Here is a 15137-nt window from a genome sequence, read left to right on the forward strand (position 1 = left end):
TTAAGACTCTGATATCTCATTTAAGATGAGATTGATTATTCAGCGCCATGAAGGAGTGTCGTTTGGAGAAAAAATTGCTAATGGAGGTTTTTAATTCTGCAGGCTGCCTGTGAAGCACCACTTCTTACCCAGGCTGAGGACACAAACCCAAGCGCAGCAGCCACACAGCAACCATCTCCTCTTCATCAGGTGCTTTCCCCTTGTTCTTCTCATTCTGGAGAAAACCGAGATTTTTCACAGCCCTTGTTCCAAATTCCAGCACAGCCCTTCACCTGGGACCTCTCTGCCCGCAGGAAAACAGAGTTTTACTCCTTTCTGATTATTTCGTAACTGGGGATTTATACACAGCCCTCTGCAGCAGACAAACCAGACGCCCCAACACATTCTTCCAGCGCGCTCACGCTTTTTTATACTTTTATAAATAAATAGCAATAACAGCTTCATGAGCTGGAGAGTGGATGTGATAAAAAACAGTCCCATAACCAGATTCCAGATGATTTTTTCCACAGGATGTGGGAGGGAAAGGGAATAAAAACTGCCAGGAAAGTAACGTTTGCTATAAATAAGTACATTGCATGTACTTAATTGGGTCATGCTGGTCAACCCAAGTGCAGCAGATCTTGCCAGATCGTTACCAGTCCAAAACGAAAGAGGACGGACGGGGGTGTGGGAGCGGAGCCGCCGGCCCCAGGCACCGGCCACAGGCGGGGGAATGGTGGCTGGCGGCCCACTGCCGGAGCAGGCCCAGCAGCAAACCGCCAGAGGGGCTTTAATCATAATTAGAATAGTATTTTTTTAAAATAATGGACTTACTTGATCACTCTTAACGTTAACATTTATACCAATGCCCTGCCTTGCTCATATTTAAAACCCTCTGTATGTTCTTAAGGCCATTTCTTTAGGGCCATCACACTGAGAAACCATCTGAACCTTGCGCGCTCTCTCGTATTTGTTTGGAACTTCCTATGTTCCAGCTTGTGCCCATTACCCCTCATCCTGTTACTGGGACAGTAATAGGACATCTCGTCTGCGAAAATGAAGCCTTATTTAATTTGTTTTTCATTATGTATCATGGTTTCTCTGTTTTATTGAACGTGACACGCAGGAATTTGCCGTCAGGCTTTCCTCGTGAGGAGCCCGGCCGCTTCTGTCCCTGCAAGGTTGAGGTGACAGACCCACAGCGAGAGCTGGAGGAGAATAAGCTGCCGTGATTAAACGGGCTCCTGTACGAGCGACGGCCACACTCCCCACGCTGCCACCTCCCCCGCGCCCGCCCTTTCCCCTCAGGCACAGCGAGCCCATGGCGGCCGCCGCCGGAGCGCACTGCGCATGCGCCGCCGCCCCCGGCCCTCCGCCCCGCTGGGGGGCGCGCTTCCTCGTCTCCCTCTCCCCGCGGCCGGGCTGAGGCGTCCGAGCCGCTGCCTGACCAAAATCCGGCCCGGCGGCGGCGCCGCTCGCTGCGGCAGCGGGGCGCAGGCGCGGCGGGCAGCCCGCCCGGCGCAGGGCCCCGGTCCTCTCCCGCGGCGGCGGCGGCGGCGCTCGGCTCGGCGGGGCCCAAGATGTCGACCAAGAATTTCCGCGTGAGCGACGGGGACTGGATCTGCCCCGACAAGAAGTGAGCGTGGGCCCGGCCGCCGCGGGGCCCGGGCTGCGGTCCCGCGGGGCAGCGCCAGGGACGGGCGGCCCCGGCGAGCCGCCGCCGCCGCAGGGTCCCGGGGGGCGGCCGCCCTCCCGCCGGGCCAGGCCGAGCCGTGCTTCCTTGCAGGGTCTCACAGCGCCCGGCCCCCATCGTGCTGCCCGCCCGGCACCAGCCCGCCCCGGGGCCGGGCACGGCCCGAGAAACTTCGTGTTGTTCAAATAGGCGTTTTTCTTCAAATCTCACGTTTCCCAGCGTTCAGCTAACGAGCGTCTGCGTTCTCTTTCTATTCTTATTTTCAGATGTGGGAATGTTAACTTTGCTAGGAGAACCAGCTGTAACAGATGCGGAAGAGGTGAGTATCTGAGATGATAATGCCTTCTTCTCCTCATCCGTTTCTGCCTTTTTAAAAGAACATTAAATCTTCTTAATTAATCATAAAGCAAAATGCTTGAGAACAGTTTGTTTTGTTTTCTTTTACAGAAAAAACGACAGAAGCCAAAATGATGAAAGCTGGAGGGACTGAAATAGGAAAGACACTCGCTGAAAAGAGTCGTGGCCTCTTCAGTGCTAACGACTGGCAGTGTAAAACGTATGCCTTTTTAAAAAATACAGTGTTCTCTTAGAGCCACACAACGCCTCTACAGTATGATACTTAATTTCATCAGTATAAATTTACTTGGACTGATGCGAGAAGAGTGACCAAAACTCGCAGCTGTTCCACTAGTAGTCATTTGCTCTGAGGACAGCCTTCATTTTTGTTTGCTGGACAGCAGTTACTTAATTACGTGACTGGGAAAAGATTAGAAAGTTAAAGAGTAGAAAGGTTCATGTTTTTCTCTGATAAGCCGAGACACTTCTCAAGCTTGGAAAAAGCATGTAGATGGGAATAACACCTTCGTTGCAGTATGATATTTTGTTGTTAATGAGTAAAGTTTAGCACATAGTTAGGTGTTTCTCCAAGCCGTCAATTGAAAATATTGAGTTATAAATGAGAAAAGGACTGCTTTAATAAAATGTTTTGATATTTGAAAGGTGCTTTCAGGTTTTCTGGAGCACTTCTAAGGATTTCAGTCTTTGCTGATGGAGTAAGCTGTCTGACCAGTGAAACCTGGATTATTTTTATATTCCTGTCAGAACTTGGCTGCGTTCAGCCTGCCGGGTTTCTGTTTGTGCTGTCCTGCAGCGTGAGACGGGTGGGTGTCCCACACAACGCCGTGGGTCCCGGGGAGGGAATCCTCTTGATGGCAGGCTTCGGGATTGGTGTGTCTTTCCAAGTTCATGGCTAAGCTGTGTCTTAACGGGCTTCTTCCTCCTCTCCGGGCCTGGGCAGCGCCCTGATGATAGTGTTATGGAGGGATGAAGTATGAGTGGCCTTTAGGACACTGTAAAATAGAAATGCAGTAACAGAAGTGTAAAACTGTAGCTGTGCGTTGGTGGGTGATGGCGATGGCTCATAAGCATTATTCCCATGGTAGCTTCTTCGCTGACTCCTCTGAACTGTGGATGCCACTAGTGGAGAGTAATGAGGAGTTTTAACGCTCTTTGTGTAGTCTTGCTGTGTTAACTTGTCTGCCTGCCTGCCCGGGATTTGTCCAGCGCGGTCATCTTCCCATCATCCCCGTGCTGCTGAAATACCCACAGACTCTCTGGCAGTTCTGTGTCTCTTGATGACTGTTGGCCTTGGGGTTAATTGTGTTGTACTCGTGACTGCCGATCACTGCTAAAACTTGGCAAATACGTTTTTATGATTTATTTAAGTGTCACCTCAACACTTAAGCTTTTTGATTTGAAATAAAATGTTTCTTTTTTCTGTTTTGTTCTTTTTGCCTCTGAAGATGTGGTAATGTGAACTGGGCCAGAAGATCAGAATGTAATATGTGTAATACTCCAAAGTACGCAAAATTGGAGGAGAGGACAGGTAAGGTGTATATGGTTTTAAAATACTCAAATTACTGTGAGAAAACTTCTTTTTGTAAATCATAATGTAATTTAATTAAAGGGACTGTTTTCACAGCAGAACTAGCAAAGTTGAATGATCTTCCATATGTAAATAAATTTGTAGGTCCTTAGACTTGATTACTTTTAGTAGTGTGTAAAGTTCGTGATGGCTTCGTTTGGAAAGTCAACGAATATTCAGCTTAAACTGCCTCTATATTTGATTTTGATACTAAGACGTTTGGAAGGAGTAATGCGAGATCTTATCAAACTGCAGAAGGCCTGGTGTGTATATAGTGTCCATCTAGAGAGGACCCGGCAGTCACAAGAACAGTGTTTGAAGGCTGCGTAGATTAGACTCTTATCTCTTAATGAGGTCTGAGGTTCGGTCACACTGTGACACATTTCAGGTTCCTCCTGCATTAAGAATGAGCCCAGTGGTAACTAGAACAGAGGATATCTTTACAGTGCCGTCGTAACTATTTATACTGTTACCACTGCAAATGGGATCAGGCAGGGAATTTAATACATAGAGTGTAACACTAATGCATATAAAAAAGAAGCGTGGAGAAGAGCACAGAGCTTATTCAAAAGGAAAAACAATATTTTAAATATTCAATACTGTAAGAATATTAAAGAATCTTACTTAATTATATTTCATATAATTAAATGTATTGAATATTTAATTAATTTTTCAAGTTTTGGTGTCCTTCAGAGTAGATCTGCAGTCACGTACAGGACATAGCATGTTGGACACGCTTACAGTATATTACAAAGTTAGCCAGAATTAAAATGAGCCATTCGAGTTTGCCACTCACAGGATAAAAAGGAATAGAAAGATTCTTAAGGCAAATCATGGCAGTTGCACAATTCCGTGCTTTTATTCCTGTTGCTCCCTGAGGGTATATATACAACTTGGCGTCGGCCTGGCGTGCCCAGGCGCCACCAAGGAGGCTGTGTGCCCGCAGGACCTGGCTGGGGCAAGGAGGCGGCGGCAGCAGCTGGGGAGCAGTTACCTGGTGTCGCTGTCGCCTCGCGTTCCGTTGCCCGCTCTCCTGAGCGGGCTGCTCTCGGGGATGGGAGTTTGGTCTTTGAGGACAGTAGCCTTTGGTCCAGCCCCTCGGAGGCATTCTGGTGTTTCTTCTCACCAAGGCAGTCGTCGCGCACTGCAGCTCCACCAGAGCTCCTCTGTGAAGCTGGTTGCTCAGCAGGGCTATAATCCTGACTTTTTCATTTTTATTTTTTCCTCGTTCTTTTAAACGCTATTGCTTCTGTGTTGTTTATGTGTCAAGCCATTTTCTCAATTAGGTTTCTGCGGAACTATATTTAATAAATGTGTGGGAAAAATTCATGTTCCTTTTGAGGTCATATCTGGGGCCCCCAACAGCAGAGGGACACGGAGCTGTTGGAGCGGGGCCAGAGGAGGCCCCGGAGATGCTGGGAGGGCTGGAGCCCCTCTGCTGGGAGGACAGGCTGAGAGAGCTGGGGGGGTTCAGCCTGGAGAAGAGAAGGCTCCGGGGAGACCTTCCAGCCCCTGCCAGGCCCTCAAGGGGCTCCAGGAAAGCTGGGGAGGGACTCTGGAGCAGGGAGGGGAGCCATGGGATGAGGGGGAACGGTTTAAAACTGCAAGAGGGGAGATTGAGATGAGATGTGAGGCAGAAATTGTTGGCTGTGAGGGCGGTGAGCCCCTGGCCCAGGTTGCCCAGAGAAGCTGTGGCTGCCCCATCCCTGGAGGGGTTCAAGGCCAGGTTGGCCGGGGCTTGGAGCAACCTGGGCTGGTGGGAGGTGTCCCTGCCCAGGGCAGGGGGTGCCACCGCGTGGGTTTTGAGGTCCCTTCCACCCCAAACCATTCTATTGTACTACATTCTTACGGCATATATTGATAAATCCACTGAAGGTTTTCCAGAACCTGTGTAAAAGTGGAAGTTTATCCTAATCTTTGTGCTTTACATGGCTGAATTTGGTGCAGCTCAAGAGGTTGTCTTGTTTTACCTCTTTTTAAAGGGTATGGAGGAGGATTTAATGAACGAGAGAATGTTGAATATATAGAACGCGAAGAATCAGACGGGGAGTATGATGAGGTAGGATTCGGTACATGTATTACTCTGGAAGACGTGTGTTGTGTGATCTCTGTTTAGGACATGTGCATTTGCATTTGGTTTCCTTAGAGGGAAAAGCGCCAGTCAGAAATACATCGTGATGCATCTCTTTGTCAAATGCTCAGTGTGAAAGTTTTGAACTGAAAGTGAATGTTTGGGTTTTTTTGTCTTTTGAGGGGTGAAAAACTAAGAATGAGTTCAGTTTAAACTGGTGTCGTGGTTTAGCCCCAGCAGGCAACTAGGATCACAGCCATTCTCTCACTCAGCCCCCTGCAGTAGGACAGGGAGAGGATAGAGAGAAGAGGGAGGAAAAGGAAAAATAACACCTCGTGGGTTCGGATAAAGATGATTTAATAGCACTGTAACTGAAGAAAATAATAGTAATGGTAAAAGAATATACAAAATAAAGTGATGCAGTGCAGTCGCTCTCACCACCCAATGACGTATTGCCCGTCCCGTCCCGAGCAGCAGTCGTGGATTCCTGCCCCCAGCCAGCCCCATGTATATATGTACTGGTGTCTATGGTACGGAATATTCCTTGGGCCAGCTTGTCCTGGCTGTGCTGCCGCTCAGCTTCGAGGGGAAGCTGCAGAAGTCCTTGGCTTAATATAAGTATTACTTAACACATATTGTTTTAGTTCTTGCTATCGACATTGTTCTCATACTAAATCCAAAAGAGAGCACCTACTAGGAAGAAAATTAACTCTGTCCCCGCTGAAACCAAGACGCTGGTACAAGTTGAGTTCCTTAAACTTCTTACTTCTGGCTTCAGGCTCGTGCATGTTGGTTTCAGCCAGATGTTCAGCATTGTTTTATAAAGATATCCCATAAACACAAATATCAAATACTCTTCGTTAAATTCAGGTGTCCATTAATCTCGTCTGTGGGTACTAATTGTGTCTAAGGCAAGCATCTCTTTAAAAAGTTTCTTGTTGCAAATTGATGTTTCATGATACTTCCCCTTCCCTTTGAGCAATGCAATACCTTATTTGAAATTGTATATTTATTTTCGCATAGAAGTTTTCTCAAAAAATACAGTTGGAAATTACTTCTGATTAAATTGTATTCTAATGGAATAAAATTTCTTAGTTTGGACGCAAAAAGAAAAAGTACAGAGGGAAGCCAGTTGGTCCTGCATCTATCCTGAAGGAAGTAGAAGACAAGGAATCTGAAGGGGAAGATGAGGAGGATGAGGATGAAGATCTCTCCAAATATAAATTGGATGAGGTAGCGTGTTTGGGGTTTTTTTCCTGCAATTATTTTTTAATTATTACTTCAGTGCTGTTTAGTCTTAGTAGGTGAGGTTTGGTCTGTGTTTTTAGCTGTCTTTAGAGTAACGCAGAGGAGTAGCTATCAGAATAACGGTGCCTGTAGCTTTTGTGTAGTATATGCACAAGTTGTTTTGTTCTAAAGACGTGCATTCAAAGATGTATAATTTTTTTAAACCACGAAAAATTTAAAAGCTTACCTGAAATCAGAATCAAAAATTTTGATATAAAGGGAATGTTCTTGAATTTTATTCTTAGCCTTTTAAAACAATGTTTTAAAACCACATCAGATTTATTTTTTTGTGAAATATTTAGAGATTTTTTTAATCTTTCCTGAAATACGTGAACATCACATCATGGATTGTCCACATCTTTGGACAACAGTCCTGCAGGGACACGTGTATATGCTTATTTTTAACCCAGCAGTCACCAAGTTCTGCGTATGAAACGTGTCTCTGCAGAATTATGCTATGGTTACAGATTTTGAGTGTGAAAATCTTCCAGGCACTCATTTAGAGTAACTGGTAAAAATGAACGTCTGTATTGTCATTGATTCCATTAAATAGCAGAAAATGGGACTTCAGATGGGTTTTTTGCAGGATTTTTAATAGCGTGCTTTAAAACACAAATTTTCAGTCACTCTTTACTCCTAAATTTGTGCATCTCATTAAATGCACCATCAAGAGTATTTTCAAAGGTTGAAAAAAAGCGCAAAATAAACCACAGGAAAAACCATAGAAAAAAAGAAACCATAGAAAAAACACTAACTGAAGAAAACAATCAAAGTATTTCTTAGGGATTTTTTTGTATGTCTGCATTTTTTCAGGATGAGGATGAAGATGATGCTGACCTTTCAAAATATAATCTTGATGCCAGTGAAGAAGAGGACACTAATAAGAAAAAGAAATCCAATAGGCGCAGTCGTTCTAAGTCTCGATCTTCCCACTCCCGATCTTCATCGCGCTCATCCTCTCATTCAAGCTCAAGGTCTAGGTCCAGGTAAACGGGTACAGGTCAAGGGTAACGCCAGGCAAAATGTCAGTATCTAACTTCTTTATTTACTTTTTTTTTCTTGATTGCCTTACAGTTTTAGTTTAATAATGTTAACAATTTTATGTACAGAATTTACATAGGTAGATAATGTGCTGGTCTGACCTCCTGTGGATCCTCAGTAGGGAGGCTTCGTGTGTCTTGTGCTTGTTTTAGTAAATTTAAGATAATATATAAATTGAATCCTTCGATTTTATTTTTAGGCTGGTTGGCCACGTGTAATTCAACGGGTGAACTTTTTTTAGCAATGTTGAGTAGGGTTGTTGAACAGAGAAGCAGAAGGGTGGCATTGTTAGAGCGGGAGGAAGTGGCAGAAGAGGGCAGAGATGATGCAGTCCAGACAGATTCAGTGAAAGGACGGAACAGAAAATACCCTGGAAATAAAGACAAGAAACTTGAACTCAATTTGGCAAGCCACAAAGCTTTCAGTGGCAATGTTGTCAGAATAACTTGAAAGGTTTATTTTGGTCATGGGACTGCAAAAAAATGCAGTCAGTAATATATGAACAATTCGATAACTGTTTTGTAATCATATGATGTAAATCATCTTGTAGCTTTTTAGCTGCCTTAGAACTAATACAAGGATGATCCTGATAGGTTTAAGATCTCAAATCGGTACTAACTCATAGGCTTATACGTAAAGCTCATACACGGAACGTTCAAGTTTCTTCTGATCTTCCTAACTTTGTAACTGCACTCTGCTCTCGCCGCTGTGATCACCACCCAGGTTCTTCAGACCCTCATACTAACCAGGTGTCAGCCACTCGCTTTGTTCTGTCTTTCCCCCCGTTGCTCTCATGCATTTTTCCATGCTGCCTCTTCTATGAAAAATTCTGTTCTTCACAATACCTGTTGTCAGCCTCCACGCTCCTTCACGTGCCGTCCCAAGCCGTATTTGCCACATGGTCCCAGGGAGGAGCACTGGGGGAATAACAGGGACTAGGCTGAGCGGCCGGTGGCAGTTTCTGTAAATGCAGTGAGGTGTGGAGCGAGATCTGTGAGGATGTGGCTGTGTTGTCCTGGGTGAGGGGAGAATGCAGCCAGTGCAGTACTGGGGGCTAGGGGTGTGAAGGTCAAAGAAGACAGAACAACTTCACTTGGCCATAACTTTGTTCCTTAATTCACAAATATTAAAAAGTAGCTTGTCATAACTGAAACTTGCCAGGGATCTTTCAACTTTCTGTTCAACTTTTTGCTTCTAGCTACATTGGAAACATCAGTTGCCATTTGTGGATACTTCTTTGTGTTTTTTAAAAAGGTTTAAATAATATTTTTTAGCTAGCATGTGTTCATACGACTTTTGTCTTGCACAGTAAAATGCAAAAGACATGGTAACAGTATAAACTGGGAGATTGACAGCATGTATAATACATTTTTCCTGAAAAGTTTATTAGAATTTGATTGAAATTCCTTCTTTTACAACAGTTACTGCAAGTCCGCTACCATTTTTATGTATCTCTTGTGGTTTGTGCTTTAAAGAAAATGCATCGACACGAAAAATTTGAAAATAATTTTGACTAGTAACAAGTAGTGTTAGATGTGTCCGTATTTTAGCCAAGAATTAACTACTGCTCAACTTTCAATGCCGGGGAAAATCTTTACAAAAACTTGAAACTGCTTACAAAATGCTAAATGCTTGTGAGAGCTGATTTTGAGAAAATTAGAGCTAGCTATTCCTAATACTCTGACCTACGCCTACTCTGCTCTTCAAAGAAGCTGATGGTTTTCAAATTAAGGCACAAATTAAAAGTGAAGGCATTGATTTTGTGAAATAGTTAATAGATATGCAGTTGTTTCATTTTGCCAAATAACTGCAGTCGTTTCATTTTTATGCTTTCTTTTAGGAAACGTAATAAAAAGCTGACTTTATAATTTAATGCACTATCTTACTATGTTAACGTTTCTGTTTTAAAATGTGCTACGGTGATACTGGGGGAGTAGGAGGAAACTGTCACTTCTTTAGTGACTCTAGGCCAAATTGTATTGCTGCATCCTTGTCTCTGCTGCTAACAGTAGCACTTTTTCTGCTAAATACAAGTCAGACGCTGGAAAAAAATCTTCCATGTTGTTTCAGGTCCCATTCAAGAAGTTCTTCCAGTTCCAGATCAAGATCTCGTTCCAGTTCCAGAGAACACTCTAGATCTCGTGGGTCGAAATCAAGGTGAATGAGGTAGCACTCTCTCCTTGCAGAGAGAAAAAAGGGCAGAAGAACCAACCACTTGTTGATTTCATCGTAAAATTATGCCGGTCAAAAACCATTAACTCCTTTTTATCTTGGAAGTCAGAATTCCTGGGGTCTCTGCAGGAGGTTGTTACCACTACAGATGTGTTTCTTGAGAATGCGAGGTTTTGGTTGAAGAGTTTAAGTCTGATCTAAGCTAGACGAGTGGACGCCACAGATCTTCACTTGGAAGGAAGAAGAAATTTGAATGCATGTGTACTTGCTTCAGTAATTTTTGCTGATTTTACTGTTTCCGCTTTGGCTACTTGCTGAGGAAGAACATTAGAAAATACACTATACTTCTGGGTTTGCGTTAAGTGATAACTTATTTAACGTGTCTAACTTCAGTAGATAGTGCTGCTGTAACCTTTATCAATGTGGGGGGACTATAAAAATGCTGATAGTAGCTCATGTGAGAAGCTGGCAGGAGTTTGAGCTAGCTGATGTTTTCCATGTAGCAGTGACTGAACCGTGCGGGGAAGAGTAACAAAATCATGTAAGTCCCTTGAGGTGCCCTGGCACAGGCGCCCTGTTGGCAGGACGCTCCTTTTGCCATGGAAGGAAGAACTGTCCCGCCTCCGTGCATGCAGAGAGTCTTAAAACTGCAAATAAGGAAGTTTTGAGTTGGGAAGACCAATCACAAATGGTGCCACCGCCCTTTGGTGGCAGAAACGTGCTGTGGATTATCACGTGAGGGTCAGCGCCTGATGGAATCCGGGCTTTTTAGGGAGAGAAGGAGGAGGGTGCCTGTGCCCCCGCTAGCGCTGGAGGGACTCGTCAGCTGAGCTGGGCTGTTTGCTTGTGCCACCGAGCGTCCCCAGCGGGTTAGCTGGTGTGACATGGGACCGCTTTGTTATTTACAGTGAGAACCCCAAAACTATTGTACCAACAACATATGCTGTGGTGTTGGGTTTTTTTAAAATATCCTGTTAGGATAAAAATTAAAAAAAATCCTGTTAGGTGTTTTTATATAACTTTGGAGTTACGGTTTAGGACTTTCTAGCTGTATTACTCTCTCCACAAGTGGTTTTTTTTTTCTTGTTTTCTTTAGATAACCAAAGTGATTTTTGAGTGCTTGTAAGTGAAGCTGATTATTTATTTTTTTAAACGCCAAAATGACTGTATTTTAAGAGGTTTTTTTAAAATATTTTGCTCATGGAAGGCCTTACGCTCTACCCAAATTTATTTTGAGCTTTGTAAATATACCTTCTGAAGGTTTTTACTATTCTAGCAAGATGAACACTACTCCACAAATTTCCAGTGTGAAATAGCCATTAATCTGTGGTTTTCAAGCCATTTTGCTTTGTGAGTTTAACTACTGAGGAAGGTCCTTACCCGGGCTACTTCCTGCCCCCGTCTCCCATCGCTTCCCTGTCCAAAAGCGTCATTCTAGTGAACGCTGGACCACTGGTGGTCTGTATAGCAAGAAACGCTATTTAGCAAAATTATTAAGAGAACTCCCACGACAGTAAAGGTCTTTACTGGCAGATAGCTAAGAAGTAAGTATTAAAGCACTGACAAATTTATTTGATAAAACACTGATGTAAATAGAGTAGTGAGTGTTCTTGAAAACTGTCTCTTTTTGTTCTTTGTTCTTTCTGTGTTATACCAGAATTAAATCTGATTTATTTCTTAATCAATAAAGATCCAGCTCCAGGTCCTACAGGGGGTCTTCCACCCCAAGGAAAAGATCTTACTCAAGCTCTCGTTCATCATCTTCCCCCGAGAGAAGCAAGAAGCGAAGTCGTTCTAGATCTTCTTCATCTGGTGATCGCAAAAAAAGACGATCGAGATCACGGTCACCCGAAAGGTTTGGGTTTATGTAGAATAAGAATGGGTGTATTTAAATGTGTGATTTTTTTTTTTAATTTTTTTTTTTCTGAAGGACTGAGATTCATTGGGAAAGAATTGAATCTGATCAGTTGTTCTGATAGTAAAAGTAGTCACTTCCCCTACTCTTACTTCTTATTAAAACCTCAGTAATCAGTTCCCCTCGCCCCTGCAATGAAACTTCTTCCTGGTAGAAGTATGTTCCATAGAAAGTCCCCAGTCACCATTCTTACAGTGTCTGGAAGTGTTAGCGTGTACATTATTGATTTATTTTCATAAGTAAACGTCACATTTAGAAATTGTATTGTACTTTCAGTATTAAATTTGCATTTTTAGTATTAAATTTACGTTCCTGAGCTTAAAGTGGTTTAAAGTTATTTCTATATTCTTATAAGGCCCCTATCAGATATACTTGGCTTCCAGCTATTATATGATACAGACTACTCAAAGTGGATGCTAAAATTAATTTCAACTTATTTCTTTGCATGCTTTCTCCATTTATATCTTACAGACGCCGCAGATCATCATCTGGATCTTCCCATTCTGGTTCCCGTACAAGTTCTAAAAAGAAATAATGTATGAAAGCTCACATTTAAAAAACAAAACAAACAAACAAAAAAAATCCAGTCAGTGCATGAGACATTTTTAAGAAGTTGGTGTCTTACTTGGTCAGAAGTGCTAAATCTGCTAGTAGAGGTGCATGTCTGTCCTTGCTTTCTGGAAAACTGCAGCTTTGTTCATTCATCAGACAAAAAGTGAGGTAGCATTTTAAGCCATAAACTCCTCAGAGGAGGTGTGAAGTTTTATTATTTGAGTAAGGGGATTTTTTTATTACTTTTAAAGACTTGGTTACTCGATTCCTGGCTCTCTTGTATGTGTGAGCGGGCACAGGTTGGATATGATCTAATACAACTCTGCTCTTCACGTGACAAGTACAAAGAAGTATCTGAGGAACACAGAACCCATGAGCTTTCTGCATCCAACTCCTGAGCTTGTTCGAGGTAACTCCTGTGGGACCACGAAAGATGAGCGTAGCTGTAGGGCTGGTGCTACCCATTGGATGACAGTAGTGAGTACTTAGATCTAATTATTTTTTATTTTTCCATGTTGAAGTAGAAGTAGAGATGGATACCCCTCTTTCTCTTTAGCTGTGCTCGGTACAAAATAGCTAGTAAGTACCCAGTCCATCATAGGATTCTGTAGAGCGTGAGTTAGGCTTCATTCCTTCGAAGCCAGGATGTTTGAGACACCGGGCACTGTCTGCTCCATGGCTCGAGTCTTGACGGCTGCCAGTGCCTGTCACTGTAGAAACGATTTGCTGCCGTCAGCAAAGTGCCCCTTCTGCAGTGGGGACTGGCTGCGGTATTGTCACACGCACGGACCCTGTGCTCTGCCATCCTGGCTTGGCAGAGGATCCCTTAGGAGCTGCTCTTGAGCTGGAGGAATATGGAAGTAGCTTCTTGGAATCAAGTGAAGCTTCTGCAGGCCTCCTGTAGAATTCATTTTGGGCTGACTAAAATTTTCAAGGTATCTGAATTTTATTTATATTTAAAAATGAAAATTAATAAACTGCGTAGAAGGTTCTGACATCTTAAATATGTTCTTCATCAATTATTTTTTTTCCCTTAAACATAATTTATGGCTTAAAATGCTGTATTGAATCTGTTTTACTAGCAATATCGCATTAAAACTTGGTCTCTCTTGAGCTCCGTTTGGTTAAGAAAGGGTTAAGTATCTTCAGTGCCATCACAAGGTAAGTATGTTAAGGAAAGTTCTTCTTTTTAAGCAAGCAAACAGCAATATATCTGTATTGATTTCAGTAGTAAAACTTCCATATTTGACCGCTGCTTTTTTTAAATGAATTGCACAAAAACAAACGGAGCAAAATTTAAAAACGACATTCTGCTTTCCTTTTTTTTTTTTTTTTTTTTAAGACACTTCTTTTGGACTGGTATATAAGCAAAATGTTTTTGGTGTAGAAATATTTTGATAATCTTTTTGCAGAAAAAAACCTCTGCAGTTTCTTCTTTAATGCTTTCTTTTATATCTAATTTCAATGCTAAATGTGTGTAGTTTGCACAAGAGCAGGTTAGTCTTGTAACTGTGCCTCTGACAACTTCAAAGTCCAACTACTAAATTGTAAAAATCAGATCTAATAGATGCTATGTTGTTAGCCTTTCGTTTTTTTCTTGTGCTTTGTATTAAAATTGTTGCTGTACTTAACAGATGAAAGTTTTTAAATTTAGCAAACGATAGGCTACAGACAAAGGAAAATTATGGTTTCATTTGGCTTAGATAAAATGTAAGGCAAAATGATTCTGTAGACAAGTGTAAATAAAACCTGTGAGTCAACTGTGCAGTGAGTGCTTTCTCTTGAAAACACGATCGAATCTTTCTTTATAACCTATACTAACAGATTTTGTTGTTCTCTGTTACTGCAGGGCGGTATCTCCACTTACCTGGCCATATGTATCACAAATTTTCAGATTGTTTCAGTTCTTTAACTACTGAAAATATTTTTGGATTTAAACAGCTGCAGGTTCAAATTGAACTTTTACAAAACTTCAAGGTATTGTCTTCTCTGTGTGTTCCGTATCTTCTTTTCAGAAATTTTTTAGAGGAGGAAGGATGTTTAAATTATTTTGATTCCTACATTTTAAAGTACAAAGGCACAGCAACTATGGTAGTCTTTGCATGCCTGTTATAAATGACACAAAATATCACTTTTTAGTTACTGGATCAGCAAATAAATTAGAACCGAACTATTAGAACCAAAGACGATCCATGTCTGAACAGACCCAAAGCTAGATTACGCTCAGGCACTGAGAAGGTGTGGGGTTAGTGTAGTGTGGGGGGTCGGGAGGGTTTATCTCCAGTAGGCTAGCAGTACATTTTCTTCGTTTTCCTGTTTCACTTTAAAATATTTCCCTTGCCTTCAGTTTAGCCACTGGGCTCAGATAAATCGCTGCCTATAGAAATGAATAGGCATTTCTGTGCAGCTTTATCAAAGATCAGTGAAATTTGTCATGCCCAAGGAGGAAATGTGGTTAAGTTTAGGGCTAATGTTCTTTTCTAAGAAAAATTGAATACATTCA

At 42.5% G+C, this 15137-nt stretch overlaps 1 protein-coding gene across 1 annotated transcript; it reads left to right on the forward strand.

The window, feature by feature from the left end:
* Positions 1 to 1471: 1471 nt before the first annotated feature.
* Positions 1472 to 14399, forward strand: ZRANB2 (zinc finger RANBP2-type containing 2). Its single transcript, XM_063343903.1, has 10 exons — positions 1472 to 1615; positions 1939 to 1991; positions 2120 to 2228; positions 3475 to 3557; positions 5579 to 5655; positions 6763 to 6900; positions 7768 to 7940; positions 10066 to 10152; positions 11858 to 12022; positions 12554 to 14399. The coding sequence occupies exons 1-10, from the start codon at positions 1560 to 1562 to the stop codon at positions 12615 to 12617; spliced, it is 1005 nt and encodes a 334-aa protein (XP_063199973.1). The 5' UTR covers positions 1472 to 1559; the 3' UTR covers positions 12618 to 14399.
* Positions 14400 to 15137: the final 738 nt, after the last annotated feature.

Source organism: Chroicocephalus ridibundus, chromosome 8 (genome assembly GCF_963924245.1).
Source record: "Chroicocephalus ridibundus chromosome 8, bChrRid1.1, whole genome shotgun sequence".
NCBI lineage: Eukaryota > Metazoa > Chordata > Aves > Charadriiformes > Laridae > Chroicocephalus > Chroicocephalus ridibundus.